We start from the raw sequence: 19,297 nt of genomic DNA, 5'->3' as shown, positions 1-19,297 counted from the left end.
CTCCGAAGCAGTTTTGAAACATTTATAAAAGGTCAAGTGCAATATTGCAACTTTTAAAATGAATAAAGATATTATTTTAAACAAATGGCGGTCGGTAATTTTGTACTTTAGCTCCAAGAACATGGGAGTAATGCATGCAACTCTATCCATCTTGTTTTGGGCAGACCAAAATTTTGAGAAAATGTGAATTGAACAATAGGACTTTGTTTGGTTCCCTATATTAAATCACCTATGGTTTTAATTAACCAAACCATGAGCTTAAATTATATGATTTAGGTTAACCTATAGTGTAACGGTTCAAACTCACCGCTAGTAGATATTGTCCTTTTCGAGCTTTTTTTTTTTTTTTTCGGAGTTTCCCTCAAGGTTTTAAAACATGTCTGCTATGGTATAAGAATTGTTTTGTTTCCTTCTCCAACCGATGTGAGATCTCACAATTCACCCCTCTTGGGACTTAGCATCCTCGCTGACAAATCGCTCGATTTTTAGCTTTGATATCATTTGTAACAGCCCAAACTTACTGCTAGCAGATATTGTCTAAGTTTTCCCTTTCGAGTTTCCCCTCAATGTTTTAAAATGCATCTGTTAGAGAGAGACTCTCCCACCGATGTGGGATCTCACATTCACCCCCCTGGAGCCCAGTGTCACGATCATACTCGTCCAGGGCGTGTTGTCCATGGCCGCATGCCCATGCCAAGCCAAACCCTTTATGTTTTTCTAGTAATGCTTTTCTTTTGTATTCCTAAGAGAATATAACGTTTCGGCAAAATCATGTCTAGGCCTGCCAAGCATGAAATACCTCAAAATGTACCGTAGGGTGATATGACTAATTGTCAACTTCTCCCTACCAATAGTTATATACTTTGAGCCATTGTTATTGCCTTTTTACTCGCATTTGTAACACCAATTTCAATTTCCCATATCTTACTTTCAAAACCTCTCTCAAGCCCCGTTTTCTCAAACTAGAAGAACCGAAGCCAGATGCTCGAGCATACGTCACTTGGCCATAGACGACGCAAGAACAAATTGACTTACTTTCAAAACCTCTCTCAAGCCCCGTTTTCTCAAACTAGAAGAACCGAAGCCAGATGCTCGAGCATACGTCGCTTGACCATAGACGACGCAAGAACAAATTGACTTAACTCATTTATTGCTGGGAAGTGAGTGTTTGCACAATTGTAAGTGCGATTGTGACACCCAGCGTACTCACTGGCACATCGCCCAATGTCTGTTTCTGATACCATTTGTAACCGCTCAAACCCACCATTAGCATATATTATCCTTTTTAAGCTTTTCCTTTCGAGTTTTCTCTCAATGTTTTAAAACGCGTCTGTTAAAGAGAGATTTACACACCCTCATACAAAATATTTCATTCCCCTCTCCAACCGACATAAGATCTCACATAAGGTTAGAATTTACCGAAGTGCATGAGAAGCAATAATTCAAAAGATTAGGTACCAAGTCAAAAATATGATATAAGATAAGGGTATTAACATAAGATGAAAAGATGTGATTAGAATCTGCAGATTGATAAACACACAATGAAGCAAATACAAAGGAAACCATATCTATAACAATACACCCTTCAATTTATTTCATAAGTTCATTAAGATCCATGGAAAGTACAAGCATCCACAATCCTTTGCTCCAAAATCTCCCAATACCTAATACTCTGCGCCATTTTTCGATTCGTTTTTCGGGTCTTTCGTTCTTAGTTTCGTCGAATACGTTCATTCATATGGGTAACCATACAAGTTTTACTGCTGTTCTTATCTACTTGATCATGACAGTAAATCCTATTCAGGGAAAAGAAAACAAGTGTTCAGTTTCAAGCATCTAGATCACCTTAGACGCAAAGAGTCGTCCTTCTGCTTGATTCGTCGGGGTTGAACCGGACGGATTCTTTCCAGATGAGTTCTTTAATATGCTCTTCAGTGCACGACGGTTGCTCGAAATCGAAACTGAAGGGCCTGACACAGACTGGCTCGTCGTTGATGTCGTGAAGAGATTGCAAGTATGGATGACAAAGTGCCTCCTCCACTGCAAAAGGGTACAGAGGTATCATCACATATTTGATAAAAGATCGAGATGGTTTCGTGGTTAAAGTATGAACGGTTTTCGCAGACCTGTAATGCGTTTGTTTGGATCGAATACGAGCATCTTTTCTAGAAGATCAAGAGCAGCTGGAGACATGTTGGGAAATCTAGCTGAGAATTGTTGTTTCCTGTACTGTGGAAGCTGCTTGACGTATCTTCGAGCATTGTCGCTTCGGAGAAATCCTAGGCTGGCGTCATCCGGTGATCCTAGTAGCTTTTACATTGGAAAACAAAGAAATGATCAAATAAATACGGGATAATATGCATGCTTTTCTTTTTTCATCAGCCGGAATGAAGAGCTAAAATACTTCTGACAACGTCACGGTCGATAAAAACGACGACGAGAATCACGATATCACAAGCACAAAAAGAGATTTTCAGCGTACATAAGATGTCAAACATACAAGATGGTCATTTAGCACCACCACCATTGAAAAACCATTGTTATTTACGAATATGATCGAGTGAGCCTTGATATAGAACGGAGAACGAGCACTCAAGACCCGGAACACCGTGATTCTCCCATAGGCTTCTATCTTGTTTTCCTTTTGACTTGTAGTAAGTTTGTGTCTGCTTTGGCCCATTACGTATCGCCGCAGCCTCACGGTTCTAAAACATGTCTATTAGGGAGAGGTTTCCACACTCTTATAAATAATGTTTCGTTCCCCTCTCCAACCAATGTGGGATCTCACAATCTACCCTCTTGGGGCCAGCATCCTCGCTAGCACACCGCCCAGTGTCTAGCTCAGATACCATTTGTAACAGCCCAACCCCACTGCTAATAGATATTGTCCGCTTTTGTTTGTTACGTATCGCCGTCAGCCTCATGGTTTTAAAGCACGTCTGTTAGGGAGAGGTTTCAACACTCTTATAAAGAATGCTTCGTTCCCCTCTCCAACCAATGTGAGATCTCACAATCTACTCTCCTTGGGGGCCCAGCATCCTCGTTGGCACATGGTGTTGGGCCCTGATACCATTTGTAACAGTCCAAGCCCACCACTAACAGATATTTTCCGTTTTGGCCTGTTACATATCGTGTCAGCCTCATGGTTTTAAAGCATGTCTGTTAGGGAGAGGTTTCAACACTCTTATAAAGAATGCTTCGTTCCTCTCTCCAACCAACGTGAGATCTCACAATCTACCCTCCTTGAGGGCCCAGCATCCTCGCTGGCACACAGTGTTGGGCTCTGATACCATTTGTAACAGTCAAAGCCCACCGCTAACAGATATTGTCCGCTTTGGTCTGTTACGTATCGCCATCAGCCTCATGGTTTTAAAGCACGTCTGTTAGAGAGAGGTTTCAACACTCTTATAAAGAATGCTTCGTTCCCCTCTCCAACCAATGTGAGATCTCACAATTACCCTCCTTGGGGGCCAACATCCTCGCTGGCACACGGTGTTGGGCTCTGATACCATTTGTAACAGTCCAAGCCCACCACTAACAGATATTGTCCGCTTTGACCCATTACATATCGCGAGGAGAGGTTTCCACACTTTTATAAAGAATGCTCTGTTCCCCTCTCCAACCAACGTGGGATCTTACAATCTACCCTCCTTGGGGCCCAACATCCTTGCTGGCACACTGCCCGGTGTCTAGCTCTATTACCATTTGTAACAACCCAAGTCCACTGTTAATAGATATTGTCCGCTTTGGCCTGTTACATATCGCCATCAGCCTCACGGTTTTAAAGTGCATCTGTTAGGGAGAGGTTTCCACAGTCTGATAAAGCATGTTTGTTCCCCTCTCCAACCAACGTGGGATCTCATAGTTTGGGATGAAAATTTAGATCCTCGATTTAAATCGGCTAAAAGCACTTTTGACCCTTCTAAAACTAGAAGTCATTCCAAACTTAGTAAACTCTATCAAATTTTCCAAACTATAAAAAGAGTTGTACACACAAGAACATGAACATGAACTCTTATAGGTATTAAAACTTGTACCTCAGTTATAAGTCTGAGTTGATGAACATAATCTTTTCCAGGGAAGAGAGGTTCTCTGGTCATGATCTCACCAAGAATGCATCCGACAGACCAAACATCGATAGCAGCAGTGTACTCCGAACAATTGAGCAGCAATTCCGGTGCTCGGTACCAACGAGTAACCACATATTCAGTCATGAAGTCGGTTTCAGAAGTCGTTCTTGCTAATCCAAAATCGCCAATTTTAAGGTCGCAATTTGCATTCAGAAGCAGGTTGCTTGGCTTGAGATCACGGTGCAGGACCTTGGCTGAATGTACATACTTCAGCCCACGCAATAACTGATACAAAAAGTACTGCAAAGTGCATAACATGTCAGTTTAATGGTGAGTTTAGCTTCAAAGACAAGGCTAATGAATAATGATTCTCTAAATATGAACGGCCCGTCATCCATACGCGTATCGTCATGCCAGAATACAAAAACTTGATGCAGTGAATGGCTAAAAAGTTTCCATATTGAATGTATACAATAATCCAAGCCCACCACTAGCAGATACTGTCCACTTTGGCTTAGCCTCACGGCTTTAAAACGTGTCTACTAGGGAGAGGTTTCCACACCCTTATAAGGAATGCTTCGTTCCCCTCTCCAACCGATGTGGGATCTCACAAAAACTTTTCTCGAGTCAATAATGATAACAAACTTCGAACTTTCAATGACAATTATTCTTTCTCGGCTTGGCTCAAACTCACTAATATCGATCGAACATTAACTTAGATCCCAAAGAAGTATAAAACAACTATAAGTGTCATGAACTCATATTTTATAAAACGATCACTGGGGTAGGATCAAAATTGCAGCGTCAAACCTGGCAATGATCGTCGGTCAGTGATTGGTCGGAACGAATTATTTGATGAAGATCAGTGTCCATCAATTCGTAAACAATATAAACATCATTAAAAACCTCTCTTTTTGGTGGCCGAATGATGTCTCTGATGGCTATAATCTGCGAAGGGTTAAAAGTCGAGCAGTTACAGAGGACGAAGCAGATAAACGAGCTCTCAGCTCATCTAGCAGGGAATATATAAACAAACCATACATTTTCGTGTTCCATGTGGCAAAGAAGCTTAATTTCTCTCAATGTCCTCTTGGCATCGATTATGTTATCAAAAGCATTTCCAATTTTCTTGATGGCAACCTCTTCATGTGTCTCAGAATTTACAGCAGCACTACAGAGAAAGAAATTATGTGAACCAGCACACGGTTCGGTCATCGTAATCGTCGCGATATCACTCTAAACTTTAAAACGAAAAGTGGATCGACAAGGACAGTAAACATCTAGAAGTAGCAGTAAGACAAGCTGTGATTGAGAGAAGACAATAGAAAAGGTAAGCCTTACTTTTGGTTTTCTTTAGTGAATCCCCAATCTAACTGAGTTTTCAAGCTAAACCAACCATGTGTCAACACGAACATAGCTCAACTGATTAAACCATACTTGTAACGGCCCAAGTCCACCGCTCTTTGGGCTTTCCCCTCAAGGTTTCTAAAACGCATCTGCTAGGGAGAGGTTTCTACACCCTTATAAAGAATGTTTCGTTCTCCTCCCCAACCGATGTGGAATCTCACAATCCACCCCCCTTCGGGACCAAATGTCCTCGCTAGCACTCGTTTCCTTCTCCAATCGATGTGGGATCTCACGATCCACCCCTTTCATGGCTCAACGTCCTCACTTGCACACCGCCTGGTGTTCACCCCCCTTCAGGGTTTAGACTCCTTGCTAGCACATCTAATACCATTTGTAACAACTCAAGCTAGTAACAGATCCACCCCTTTCATGGCTCAACGTCCTCACTTGCACTTCGCCCCGTGTTCACCCCCCTTCAGGGTTCAGACTCCTCGCTAGCACATCTAATACCATTTGTAACAACTCAAGCTCACTAGTAACAGATCCACCCCTTTCATGGCTCAACGTCCTCATTTGCACATCGCCCTGTGTTCACCCCCCTTCAGGGTTCAGACTCCTTGCTAGCACATCGAATACCATTTGTAACAACTCAAGCTAGTAACAGATCCACCCCTTTCGTGGCTCAACGTCCTCACTTGCACTTCGCCCTGTGTTCACCCCCCCTCAGGGTTCAGACTCCTCGCTAGCACATCTAATACCATTTGTAACAACTCAAGCTCACTAGTAACAGATCCACCCCTTTCATGGCTCAACGTCCTCACTTGCACATCGCCCTGTGTTCACCCCCCTTCAGGGTTCAGACTCCTTGCTAGCACATCTAATACCATTTGTAACAACTCAAACTCACTAGTAACAGATCCACCCCTTTCATGGCTCAACGTCCTCACTTGCACATCGCCCTGTGTTCACCCCCCTTCAGGGTTCAGACTCCTCGCTAGCACATCTAATACCATTTGTAACAACTCAAGCTCACTAGTAACAGATCCACCCCTTTCATGGCTCCACGTCCTCACTTGCACATCGCCCTGTGTTCACCCCCCTTCGGGGTTCAGCCTCCTCACTAGCACATCTAATACCATTTGTAACAACTCAAGCCCACTAGTAACAGATATTATCCGCTTTGGCCCGTTACGTATGTTAGGGAGAGGTCTCCATACCCTTATAAGGAATGTTTCATTCTCCTCTCCAACCGTCGTGAGATCTCACAATACTCCCGTCCAAAAAGATCACACCCAATTGTTGTGTTGAACTAACAAAAGAAAAAGAGCTAGCCAACCATACTCATTCAAACAAGCATTACCAAACCAAATTGCAAACAGAACATAAGATTTCACTAAACAAGTAAGCTACATTGAATCTCTACAATGAATCTACCAAGCAGATCAGCAGGAGAATCACCAAAACATCCACAAAACTTGTTAGAAAACAACTAAAAGAAGAGAAGAACAGCAGTTCAGAGATCAAAAACTTACCAAACAAGACCATAAGCACCTCTACCAATGGGTCGCAAAGGAGGAACATACTTAGCAGAAACCTCAAACAAGTTACCATAAACATTATACTGAACATATCGGCCGCCATGGGTAAGAACCCCTTTAATCTTCCCCTCAGTGGCAGCCGCAGAGCTGGACTCTTTAGTAGCCATTTTGGGAAATGGAAGGAAACCCAGAAACGCCTTCAAAGGAATAAGCAACCAGGGGAAGTGTTGGTTTCAAGTTACTAAAGAAATGCTATATTCGGAGAAGCGTCATGGGAGAACTGGGAAAAGGGTGTTGGGGAAAGCTGAATTTGGGGCTTTTTGAAAAAGTAAGGTCTGAAAAATGTGAAGGGCGATGAGCAATGGCGATTGATTGCTTGCTTGCTTGCCTCTGCTTCTTCTTTGCTTTATTGATCTGAAAATGGTTTGAAAATCCGTGAATCGAAGCCGACTTTTTTCGCTCCGCCAAAACAAACGCCCTTCTCCACTCCAATAAGATCTAATTAAAACCGCCATTAATGCGATTTTTTCCCCCTTTTAATCGGTTACGTTCATTGACATTGTTGCGGTTCGTTGGGTCAGCTCAGCCCTACTTTAAAGAATTTGTTCGTTTTAAGTTCCCCAACTTTTTTTTTTTTTTTCTCGAACATCCTTAAAATGGTTGTTTCTTGTTCTACGTTTTGAATTCAATGGCTTTAACAAATTGTATAATTCTATATCATTTCTTACTTAAAAATGTTAAATTAACTCGAGATTATATATATTTAATAATAAAAGTCGATGTTAAATTATTATAATTTTGAAATTGTAAGTATAAAGAATTATTAAAATTGACGAGTAAACATTATTTATTAGAAGAAAATTGTTATTTCATCTATAATATGTAGGGGGTTCATATGACTTAATAATCAGATCAATTTAGATTATCCAATCAAAACCATAAAAAATGAGTTGGGTTATATATATATATATTTTTTTTGCTTTACATTGAATTTTTCGAAAACTGAACAAAAAAAAAAAAAATTGGTTCGTGAGTTGACATTTTTTTTTGTCGAGTTAATTCGACCAACTCAAAGATAAGGTTGTAATTCAACCCAACTCAACTGAAACTGAATAATCGATGTTAGTGATAAGTTGTAATTTGTTAATTTTTAATACTAAATTTATGAGCTTTTAATTATTAATATAATAATATGTATTGGATTGGATTATCAACTTTATTCGGGTTGTTTGGGTCATCAATCCACCAACCCGCATACATCCAAAGTTTGGTCTATAGTTGTCTTTAAATTAGTAACAAATGTTGTGATTTGTCTCGAAAGCATTAAATTTAGATCATCAATAATTTTGCCATCACTCCCATATTCTAATTGAAAAAATAGATCAACTAAAATTAATAAAAAGTTGGTTGGTTGGATTGATTAGGATTTGATATTAATAAGAGTTTAGTTTAAATTAAGTATAATTTAAAGGTATACAAATTTAGATATTCAAACTTTGTTTTTTGTCAAACTTAATGAATTAGACAAACATGTCTTGTTTTTTAACTCAAACATGTCTTGTTAAGTTAAATCGATTCAACGGTTCGATCAAAACTTCAAGATTCAAGCAGGCATCGTCAATGAAAGTGAAGTAAATTTGAAAAAATGTAAATAATAGTAAAGAAAAGAATATCATACATGTATATTCGTAACAACAATTCATGTTGGATCGATTCAACTCAATCTGTTTATTAGAACTCATTATCCAACTCAGATAAGTTAATAACCAAACACAAACAATGAGATTTGTTAAACACCTCTACAGATTAGTTCGGTCTAAAACTTGAGATTCAAGCCGAATGGTTAATGGAAGTGAAGTATGGAAGGGGAAACTCCCACAAAATCTCAGAGAAAGCAGCACTTGGCCCCCTTATTAGAGATATGGTGGTTGTGTTTCACGGGATGTCTGGCGTTGAGTTTAAAGCCATCCACTCCCTGCCTACATGGTCGAGTCTTTGACAGCCAAACATAACTTTGATCAACCCTCTTTTTTCTAGGTGCATGCATCGGCTCATTCAACAGAACCAATTCACGTGAACAAGAAAGAGATGCATTTCAATCAAGGACAGCTAGGAAAGAAAAGGATGCATTTCTGCTCCAAATGCACCGTACAGTACACAAAGTACATACAGATTCATGGTCGCATTCCTTGGAGCATAACATCAAAGCCCGCAAAAGTAACAAAAGTGCATACACACCATTGTTCCAGGGCTCTTCCCCCCTCCAGTTCATGGAGATGTCAAATTCATTTGAAGAGATTTCACATGGGCTAATCATCCTCTTCCCACAGACATAATACTCGCATGTAATACTCACATGCACCGTACAGTACACAAAGTACATACAGATTCATGGTCGCATTCCTTGGAGCATAACATCAAAGCCCGCAAAAGTAACAAAAGTGCATACACACCATTGTTCCAGGGCTCTTCCCCCCTCCAGTTCATGGAGATGTCAAATTCATTTGAAGAGATTTCACATGGGCTAATCATCCTCTTCCCACAGACATAATACTCGCATGTAATACTCACATGTATGCCAATGCTATTTGATTACTATGGATGAGGCAGGCAGTGAACTAGAATAGGAGAGGGGGCAGAACAAATTGAAAATGAAAATGGATGAGGCAGGCAGTGAACTAGAATGCTTCTGGGATGAGTTGATTAATTCACAATCTAAACGATGGTGAGAACAGAGTTTTGGGAATCAGCAATAGGAGAGGGGGCATCAAAAAGACTTCAGCAATCAAAGATCTGACAATTGATTATAGGCAAACAAAACTGATATGATCTCATGAGTTTAATTTAACATCTTCGATTCAACATGCTTCGAAAATAAAACTAACAAAAACAATCCCATACACCTATGATGTTCCCTCATTCAAGATTTGATGGTGCAGGTGCTCCACCATAGCCACCAGCTCCACGGCCAAAGCCAGGCCTTCCTCCAGGACCCTACAATATTAAAGAACCAATAAACAGCAATTAGAAAGTTATTGACTTTGATACCCCCAACTGGGAGAGTGAACTGTAACTAAGATTCGAAATATCAAGATCAAACAATCTCTTAGTTGGCATAGCAAACAAATCTAACTTAAATAGGAATATCAAGAGTTGGCTAATCCTAGGAGTGGTAAAATAGCTTACTCCAAAAGAAGGTCTGTAATCAGCAGGGGCTCCGCCCTTATCACCAAAATCACCACCAGATCCGCGAGGACCTCCACGGTAGCCATCTCGGTCACCAAATCTTCTTTCCCCATCAAATCTTGATGGGCCACTATTCAAAAGTAAGAGGATAAAAGGATAATCAAAATCAAACTACAAAATGATTCAGAGACCAGCAAAGTGCAGAATCAGTAGACCCGTAATACCAAGGTAAACGGATAAATTTCCAAATCCAATCTAGTCAAAGCAGTAGTAGACCATTTAGAACTAAAATTATCCAACATAAAGTAATGATACAGAGTAAATCAACAAGCTAAAACCAGCACAAAGTTCAGGAAAAACCAATAAGCATAAGTATGGAAATCATCCATCATATGCAAAGCAGCAGAAGATTTACCGTGGGCGGTCTCCAGATGGGCCACCAAAGGGTCGACCAGCTGGCTTGGCTTGCTTCTTCAAGGTAGCCGGGACAATTTCTGAAGGGAGATTCAGGTAAGTCCTCAGAAACTCAATGCCATCGTTCGTGAGGTACCAGTAGTAATGCATCCAGGCAAATGTCTCGCGAACATACTCCTTAGACTTGAAGCTCTGCATCAGCTTTATCACTTGCAAATTTGGCACATCGATTTCTGGGTGCTTGGCTAGATTGTAGTCCTTCTTCGCATAGCAAACTCCCTCTAATATAAAACAGCAACAAACAAAAAATAAACAAACAGACGAAGAGAAAAAGAAGGAAAAAAAACCCTAACCACAACAAACGCACAGGAAAGTAAAATTCACTACCTTGAAATAGGTACTTCGAGATCTCTCGGCGGTTCTTCTCTGAAATGATCTAAAAAGACAACGTTCGGATTGTTTAAACAGATTTACTCCCCGTTGAGAGTCGATTAAAATCATGAACAATAAAATAAAAACACTTCAGAATTCAGAGTTCAGGCCGGTAACACTAATTACATCCAAAGTCCCAAACCCAATCCCAATCGAAAACCAACCAAACGCATTGATGAATGGTGCGAATGAACGAGCCATCAACGAGATTAACAACTAATTACATTTCCTTCAAATCTCACTAACATTTTCCATTGGTTTCTGGTTGAACAAAAGAATAAAGTTGGGTGTTCAATGTACGGGTAAAGGATAAACGACGTACCATTTCGACGGAGTGATCGGCGGCGGCGGCAGGAAGAAGCGGCAGCTAAGAGAGAAACCCTTTCACAATCTTCCTTCACAGCGTAAAGCCCTAAAACTCAGAAACTTTGACTTATAACCCATCCAATGAATAGACAACTTATGGGCTTTCCGGCCCATTGTCTTCTTTCGTACTGGTTACGGGCCACGGCCCAAACATTGAGACTTGTTAACCCCCGTGTTTGGAATTAAAATAAAATATAATTTTATTGACGTCATTCTTTGGATGATTTATATGCCAGTCTTTAGTCTTTTGCCCTAAATTTAGTTATTTCAATCGAATTCTTAAATGTCGAATAAATAATTCCAAAAGAAAAAGGAGTCGAGACTCTTTGAAGACATAGTAAAAAAATGACTAAGACTTCAAAAGAAAAGGAATTGAACCTCAATTAAGGAGAGACATACTTTGTTTGAGGGGAGGTGTTGGATGAAGTCCCACGTCGACGAATTTAGAGAATGATCATTTTGAGGATACCTAAAGCTAAGTTACAAGAGCTTCTACTCAAAGTGGATAATATCACACCATTGTGGAGAGTCGTGTTTATCTAATAGAAAAAATAAATTTTGATTTATTGTTCTAAAAATTAGTATGGTCACGTTTAGTATTTAACTTTACCTATGCGTTTACAAAGAATGACTGGTAACAAAAATATCCAAATGCAAATTTAAATATATGGTTAAATTTGATTTTTTTTTCTCTTAAAATTTATCTCTTAATAAATTAAATAAATTAAATCTTAAAACTCTTAAAATTTATCTCTTAATATATATATATATATATATATATATATATATATATATATATATAAAAATTAATCATCAATTATTAAATAATATTTGATAAAAGTAAAAAATGAAATAAATGTATTAAAGAAACAAATTTTCGGAAATATATTCTTCTTGGGCCGAGCCCAAATCGGCTCCTCCCTCGCGGGGAAACGACATCGTTTAGGACGCGGCACCCAACGAGCAAATAGGCGAGAGGAGCGAGAATAAAAAATTGTCAGTGGCGCTGCAGAAGTGAAATGGCGGGCGTGTAGCAACCCGTAATGGTGCAGCGATTCAACCCTCAATAGTCACTCGCGACCCTTGGAAGCTCTCTAGAGCCACCATCACTCGCTACTCAATAATTTATTCCACTTTCTTGATTTGATTATATAACCAACGCCGTCTCTCTCACCAATTTCCATGTTTCCAGGTTTGTACTCTTCACTTGTGTGTTTTTCTGATCGATCTTCCATCGCCGATCGCTCTGTTTTGCACGAGCTTTTGCAGTTCGTAGATTGATGATGGCAGCTGCATCGAATTCTGTGTCGCTGAAGCACGGTCTCTCTCTATGGTGTCCGCACTCTGGTTCCTTTTCTAGAGCTCAGCCGAAATCTTCTGTTTCTTTCAGATCTTTCCGGAGAAGCTACGTTGTTGCCTCCTCGGATTTCGCTAACGAGAATAGAGAGTCCGTGTTTTTCATTTCTTTTCTTCCAGATTTTGTTGGATCTTGCGGGGTGGATGGTGAATTTTGTGGTTTTTGCTTTTTTTGTTCTTGTAGGTTTGTGATTGTTGGTGGTGGCAATGCTGCTGGTTATGCGGCTCGTACTTTCGTCGAGCACGGGATGGCGGATGGACGGCTTTGTATAGTAACTAAGGAGGTAATTTGGCTTACAGTTTCGTTCCAGCATAAATTCTTTAATGTAGACAACGAAGGTATCGAATTAGGTTGTTTTCCCCATTTCGAATTGTGAACTTATCGTAAAGTAATTTCTTGGCACTGATTCTATTGCAGGCAGTTGCGCCGTACGAGCGTCCGGCTCTGACAAAAGGTTACTTGTTTCCTCTTGATAAAAAACCAGCTCGCTTGCCTGTAAGATACAATTTCTCTTGGAGATTACAGTTTACATTTGCTTTCAATCTCTTGAACATGATTTGCAATTTCTCTGTTTCTATGTTCTTAGCTTGGTCACTGAGTGAACTCCGGAATTTATTGAGGGCAAAAATCAAACTGAACTCTGCACTTGTTTGCCTTGGATAATTTTAATCTAATCTTAAGTACATTCGATTTTACTTTTAAATTTTTTTTTATAGGGGTTTCATACTTGTGTTGGATCTGGTGGGGAAAGACAAACGCCAGAATGGTACAAGGATAAAGGTATTGAGGTAATTGTCATCATATGTTTTTAACATTTTCGTGTGCAGAACCTTTCACTTATGTATTTTATAGTTTCCGTTAAATTGTAGAGAAACCTCTGGAACGCTAGATTAAGATATTGCTACCAAATCATTATAGCTAATAATATAACTGTTATGAACAATCATTAGGAATGATTTTGTATTATTTTCAAACGTTTAAGGTTGTTCTTGATTTCTATTGCTGCTAGTGTTATGATTCCAAGTATATTATTCTCATGCCAGATATGAAGTAAGGGTCACCATTGAATGATCTGTAGACGTATTTTCTGGAGTTGTATACATGGATTGAGTAAAAGTTACACTTGCATATGATGAGCGTATATGTTATTGTTGATCTGCAATATGAAGTTTTGACTGATCTTCCCCGAATTGCATCTTGCAAATAGATATTTTCATTTCCTTTTTTAAATTGTGGCTCCGAGCTTTGTCCATTGTGTACTCACTTTTGTTTGCCTTTCAGACATTTTATCAAGATCCAGTTACGGGTATTGACATAGAAAACCAAACCCTGAAAACTAATTCGGGAAAACTGCTCAAGTATGGAGCGCTTTTAATAGCAACAGGATGTACAGCCTCGAGGTGCTTCTACTCTTTCCTTTTCAATTACAGTTCTTTAAGAACATGTTGTAATTGATCAGTGCTATTTCACTATAAAAATAGGTATCTAAAAGCTTCATTACCGCTGCTATCTTGTTATCAGATTTCCAGATAGAATTGGGGGTGGGCTACCGGGTGTTCACTACATCCGAGATGTTGCAGATGCAGATTCACTAATTTCCTCATTGGTAATTCACCTTTTTTTCTTGTATTGCACATTCACTTACACACTCCTACCTTGTGTAAATTCTTTTCTCCAGAAGTTACAGTCTACTTTTTGTGACACCAATTGACTTCCATTTCCTTTCCAGGAGAAAGCAAAAAAGGTGGTTATTGTTGGTGGTGGTTACATTGGTATGGAGGTCGCTGCGGCAGCTGTTGGTTGGAAACTTGATACAACAGTATGGACTCCTCTATAGCTTGAATTTTGTTCACTATACTAGCTTGTTTTTGAGAGAAAATTTGGAAGTTATGTGCGCAGTGCACCTAATTTAATCCTCATCTGTTGTTGCACTATTCTTTCATTTGATTGAACTGATATCAGATAGTAAGCACGGACATGTGTTAGACATGGGTACAAACGAACACACTAAGAAATGCATCTGAATTATTTTTCTCCCCTAATTTTTGACATGGCTCAAACACGGTTTGGATACAGCTAGACATAGCTCAATAAAATATTTAACCTAAAAATTAGGGAAAAGAATAGAGGTTTTCTTATAGACTGAATTCTTATATATTGATCAATCCTAAAGTATTAGAATGACATATTCTAGTCATAGGCAATTAAAATTTCTATATCTAATAAAATTCAAATATCGTCAATTGGCTTAACTTTGAATCTTTATAGCGAAGTATATTTTGTTTTTATGTTAAATTTGCATGTTTATCTATATAGAAACATTAATAAATCAATATATATGCATACATTACCGTAGCTATGCGAAGATTTGAAATGTCAAGCACCAATATGATCCTAGAAGTATCTTCTGCATGTCAGTGGAAATGATCACATAATTAACTACGCAAAATTGGGAATAAGATCATGGAACTACATATAGGACTGTGAATGAGTTCTCCCCGATGGGACATATATGTTCATTTTTCTTAGAATTTAATCATCCTTCTCTATTCGGGGATTCAATTTTCAATGCTTTTGATGTCTTCTTTAACTTCTCTCCACTTGGTTTGAAATACTATAGATCATATTTCCCGAGAATCATCTATTGCAACGACTTTTTACTCCTTCGCTGGCCAGGAAATATGAAGAATTTTACCAGGAGAATGGTGTCAAATTCTTAAAGGTTTCTCTCTCTCTCTCTTCTCTCTCTCGGTTATCACCACTACAGCCTAGCAATTTTCAAATAATTTGTTCTATTCATCACTATGTTTAACCATTAATCAGGGGGCCTCCATAAAAAATTTGGAAGCTGGTGCAGATGGTCGGGTCTCTTCTGTTAGACTTGAGGATGGATCCTCCATTGAAGCAGACACGGTATTTATGTTCATTTGATTCTTCTCTTTACTGTCTATTATGAACTTCAAGCGGGGATAGCCTGCCACCATATAGCTATCCTTTCTACAAATCTGAAACTCTAGACCTACCTTCCAGCAAAATGCCAGAGTCAACCTGTTTTCTCATGGTCTAAAAAGACTTTTTCTTTCCTTCTTAGAGAGTCATATATATACGCAATAGCAACTGAAAGTCTAGCTTCAGTGGAAAGATCTCCTCATTATTGGGATTTCTTCCATTGTTCCTTGTAGCCAGTAGGCTAGGGTATTCACCCAAAATACTTGAGTGGTCTTTATCTCTAAATGTCCATGTGTTTGATTAATTCTAAAGGTTCAGTTTTGCAGCTTTTAACAGCACATGTTAATTAGAACTCTGGTGCATCGATATGGTCTTATTTCCATTAATATTTTTTCAGGTAGTAATAGGCATTGGTGCGAAGCCTGCTGTCAGTCCGTTTGAGCAAGTGGGGTTGAATAGCACTGTTGGCGGCATACAGGTAAACTAATGTTATGAAGGAGATTCTTCATTCTTTATACTCGTCCCAATTCCTAAAGGAATGACACCTTTCTGTAATCTTAGCATATTGATATTGTACTGCGGTAATAATTATTTATAGTTAATCAAGATGTAGTTTAATTAGTTTCACATGCCTTATTTATCTTCAAAATAACTTAAGAATCTAGGTTTTGGAACAATATCGTCCGAACATATCATCCAAACTTTTGTACTGAATTGAAAGTTACATCCTATGCTTATTTCGTTAGGGTTGGGATAACTATTTTCTCCCTAGGTAAGAGATACTTCCGTTTACATGTCTCTCGCTGGGCCATTAGGGACGGGTCAGGGATATCACTTTGGTTTGTGCATCATATTTAGCTTTATTCTTTGTGTATTCTTGTGTGAGGTTATGTAAACTTTTTGGAACTTAATTGCGGATAATGCTTCCCTTAAATTGTCAATCATAAATTGTTTCATGAACACGAAAATATCCTAGGAAATGATTTCTTTTCATGTAAAAAGAAGCTAAGATACGTTTTGGACCTAGGTTGATGGCCTGTTCAGAACTAAGATACCAGGAATTTTTGCAGTTGGAGATGTGGCAGCATTCCCGTTAAAGGTTGTTTTTCTCTCTTTTTTCTTTGTCTTCTTCTTCCTCTTGAGTGCCTTTATTCTTCAATCTCCTTTTCAACTAGATAATGACTGTGATTCAAATAAAACAGCTGTATGATCGTGTAACTCGGGTCGAACATGTGGATCATGCTCGTCGATCGGCTCAGCATTGTGTCAAATCCTTACTAACTGCTCATACTCAAATGTAAATTGGACAATTTTATTTGAAACTATCATTTGATCTTAAACTGAGTTTCTTTATTCACTAGTCATTCAATAGCGTACTCATCCTTCACACTATCTTAAACAGATACGATTATCTTCCATATTTCTACTCAAGGGTGTTTGAATACGAAGGGAGCCCTAGGAAAATATGGTGGCAATTTTTTGGGGATAATGGTATGATGCTCCCCCCCCCCCCCCCCCAGTACGGATTTTTATCTTTACCTAATCATTATGTCTTCTGACTCTAATCCCTCGCTTCACAGTTGGCGAGACAGTCGAAATTGGGAACTTTGATCCTAAGATTGCTACTTTTTGGATTGATTCTGGTATATATCGCACTCATTCTTTCTATACCTTTTATCCTTCTATAACTTTAACATCATGTCGATGACAAGGTTTCTCTATCTGGCACACAGGTAAATTAAAAGGGGTTCTTCTTGAAAGCGGAAGCCCGGAGGTAAATCAGGGTTATTTTTATCATTTTTAGTTTGGTCCAATCATTCTTGGAGAATTTCTTTTTCACGCACATATGAAACCATGCAACTTTTAAAAAAAAATTATAAATGGAGTTTCAAACTTTGATGGTCATGTCAGTTTGGTTCCTAAGCCTGAATAAAATTTCAATAGCTTTAGATTTCAACGTGGAATGTTTCATTGAACTTTAAATTATGTTTAAGCGACAGTATGGTACAAGGGAATAGGTCAATAAAACAAATGGTTAATAGGCCACAAGATTCAATTGCATTTTATCTACTTAATTCTTTTTTGGCTCAACTTTCTCTTATTTTATCTAGTCAATCTACTTTTTTGTGTCACCTTGAGTCAAATCATCATTGCTTAATTTAATAATGCGTCATGTCAATATTCAAGTAACTGTATTAACCACCACATGAACTTTACTAAGGTGTAAATAAAAAATTTACGGTTCAGAACTAAATAGACAGAAATAACGTAGTTTAAAGAATAAATTCAACTGTTTTTTTCTCTTTACCAGAACGTTTTTCTTATTATTATTAGTAAACTAACGTTGAAATGATATGGTTATTGTAGGAATTTGAACTCCTTCCTAAACTTGCAAGATTCCAACCTTCTGTTGATAAAGCTAAACTTCAAAGTGCGTCTTCAGTCGAGGAAGCACTGGATATTGCCCGAGCATCCCTGCAACAGGCTGGAGCTTCGGTTTGATTTAGACTGAAATGTTTGACATTTCATTTTTCTTAGGTATTTGCTTATTCTCTTTCCTTAGATCGATTTTGAACACACAATTTCTCTTATCATATCATAAGACTAAAGAATATCAGCCTCAGGATTTAGCGTGCGTATGAATTTCCTTTTCAAGTGCTTAATTAAAAAAAAAAAAAAAAAAAAAAAAAAAAGAATCATTTTCATAAGCTTGTTGGCAGCAGTGACACCAGCAGTTTGAAACAGTTCTAGTGGGTCGAATTTGGCTATTCCACCTTTAATTTGTTCCATAAAATCAGTTGTTTGGAATAGAAGTTGTGTAGAGTTAGTTCTTGATAAGTTTAATCATTTATGATTTAAAATTATTATGTTAGTATTGAAATTAATTGAATTTGTTATTTTGTAGGTACTTCGGAGTCGATGCACATGCAAAATAAGCAAAGTTGTTGAGCAGAATTAAAGATGCACGAGTATGAGCATGTTTTGTTATTCCTAGTTCCTTTCTAATTTTAATTTTGCCTCAAACTTCATATGAACACAAATTCTATTAACCTTTTAAGTTTGGTTGTTATCTTCTCCATATGTATTTTGGTTGTTTGGCTGATATAAATTATAATTGAATAAAATTCAGAATATTGGTTTTGCACACAATTTTGAGAGAGCGACAGATTTGAGTCAATAATGTTGGAATGATATGAAAAATGAGATTATTTCTTTTTATATAAAAAAAATTCATATACTGATGACATTTTAGTATTTATCATAAAATTTATTTTTTAATTTCATCATAAATTTATTGTATATCTTTGTGAGAGTTTGGTTGGTAATGATCTATAATTCATTATGAATGTGAACATGTCTAATGATTAAACTTTTATGTTCACACTGATTAAATTTATACTTCAAAGCAAAAGCAATTTATATTGTATGAATTTGTAATCATAAATTTATCTTATAGTTACTAAAAATACCATATTTAATATTAAGAAACAATTATGCTTAATAACATCTTAATTCTCCCATTAATTCTCCCACGGTAGTAGCACGGTAGTAGTTGAGATGAAATTTTTTAGTATCGCAATGAGCAGAAATCTCACTCACCAGCCTAAACGACAAGCAAATACTCAGACGTGAGAGCA

The 19,297-nt window shown here is 38.1% G+C and overlaps 3 protein-coding genes across 3 annotated transcripts; 1 reads left to right on the top strand and 2 right to left on the bottom strand.

The window, feature by feature from the left end:
* Positions 1-1,565: 1,565 nt before the first annotated feature.
* LOC111809227 (mitogen-activated protein kinase homolog MMK2) lies at positions 1,566-7,484 on the bottom strand. Its single transcript, XM_023695624.2, has 6 exons — positions 6,950-7,484; positions 5,112-5,241; positions 4,881-5,018; positions 4,038-4,370; positions 2,127-2,310; positions 1,566-2,040 (listed from the first exon to the last, which is right to left on the bottom strand). Exons 1-6 carry the CDS (start codon positions 7,120-7,122, stop codon positions 1,847-1,849), a joined length of 1,152 nt encoding a protein of 383 aa, XP_023551392.1. The 5' UTR covers positions 7,123-7,484; the 3' UTR covers positions 1,566-1,846.
* A 2,248-nt stretch (positions 7,485-9,732) lies between these two features.
* LOC111808033 (small ribosomal subunit protein eS10z) lies at positions 9,733-11,445 on the bottom strand. The gene is made up of 5 exons (XM_023693806.2): positions 11,310-11,445; positions 10,943-10,991; positions 10,557-10,836; positions 10,142-10,271; positions 9,733-9,949 (listed from the first exon to the last, which is right to left on the bottom strand). The coding sequence occupies exons 1-5, from the start codon at positions 11,310-11,312 to the stop codon at positions 9,872-9,874; spliced, it is 540 nt and encodes a 179-aa protein (XP_023549574.1). The 5' UTR covers positions 11,313-11,445; the 3' UTR covers positions 9,733-9,871.
* A 903-nt stretch (positions 11,446-12,348) lies between these two features.
* Positions 12,349-18,809, top strand: MDAR6 (monodehydroascorbate reductase 6). Its single transcript, XM_023695372.2, has 18 exons — positions 12,349-12,545; positions 12,623-12,800; positions 12,894-12,993; positions 13,128-13,205; positions 13,427-13,498; positions 13,992-14,110; positions 14,232-14,316; positions 14,440-14,529; positions 15,331-15,432; positions 15,534-15,623; positions 16,057-16,137; positions 16,687-16,758; positions 16,862-16,956; positions 17,062-17,150; positions 17,240-17,302; positions 17,393-17,433; positions 18,027-18,197; positions 18,565-18,809. Exons 1-17 carry the CDS (start codon positions 12,536-12,538, stop codon positions 18,159-18,161), a joined length of 1,500 nt encoding a protein of 499 aa, XP_023551140.1. The 5' UTR covers positions 12,349-12,535; the 3' UTR covers positions 18,162-18,197; positions 18,565-18,809.
* Positions 18,810-19,297: the final 488 nt, after the last annotated feature.

This window comes from Cucurbita pepo, chromosome 13, assembly GCF_057944985.1.
Source record: "Cucurbita pepo subsp. pepo isolate OVF chromosome 13, ASM5794498v1, whole genome shotgun sequence".
NCBI classification, from domain to species: domain Eukaryota; kingdom Viridiplantae; phylum Streptophyta; class Magnoliopsida; order Cucurbitales; family Cucurbitaceae; genus Cucurbita; species Cucurbita pepo.
The sequence above is the reverse complement of the archived record's forward strand: the minus strand, read 5'-3'. Positions and strand labels throughout refer to the sequence as shown.

What these genes read in the sequence shown, in the direction of transcription:
- LOC111809227 (XM_023695624.2), bottom strand. Translation starts at nt 7,122, where the DNA reads ATGGCTACTAAAGAGTCCAGCTCTGCGGCTGCCACTGAGGGGAAGATT. An exon ending in GCCACATGGAACACGAAAAT is followed by an intron (nt 5,019 to 5,111) that starts GTATGGTTTGTT and finishes AACCCTTCGCAG; the next exon opens with ATTATAGCCATCAGAGACAT. An exon ending in TGACCGACGATCATTGCCAG is followed by an intron (nt 4,371 to 4,880) that starts GTTTGACGCTGC and finishes TGCACTTTGCAG; the next exon opens with TACTTTTTGTATCAGTTATT.
- LOC111808033 (XM_023693806.2), bottom strand. An exon ending in CTCGAAGTACCTATTTCAAG is followed by an intron (nt 10,837 to 10,942) that starts GTAGTGAATTTT and finishes GTTTTATATTAG; the next exon opens with AGGGAGTTTGCTATGCGAAG. An exon ending in ATTACAGACCTTCTTTTGGA is followed by an intron (nt 9,950 to 10,141) that starts GTAAGCTATTTT and finishes TTAATATTGTAG; the next exon opens with GGTCCTGGAGGAAGGCCTGG.
- MDAR6 (XM_023695372.2), top strand. An exon ending in TTCGCTAACGAGAATAGAGA is followed by an intron (nt 12,801 to 12,893) that starts GTCCGTGTTTTT and finishes TTGTTCTTGTAG; the next exon opens with GTTTGTGATTGTTGGTGGTG. An exon ending in TTTGTATAGTAACTAAGGAG is followed by an intron (nt 12,994 to 13,127) that starts GTAATTTGGCTT and finishes ATTCTATTGCAG; the next exon opens with GCAGTTGCGCCGTACGAGCG.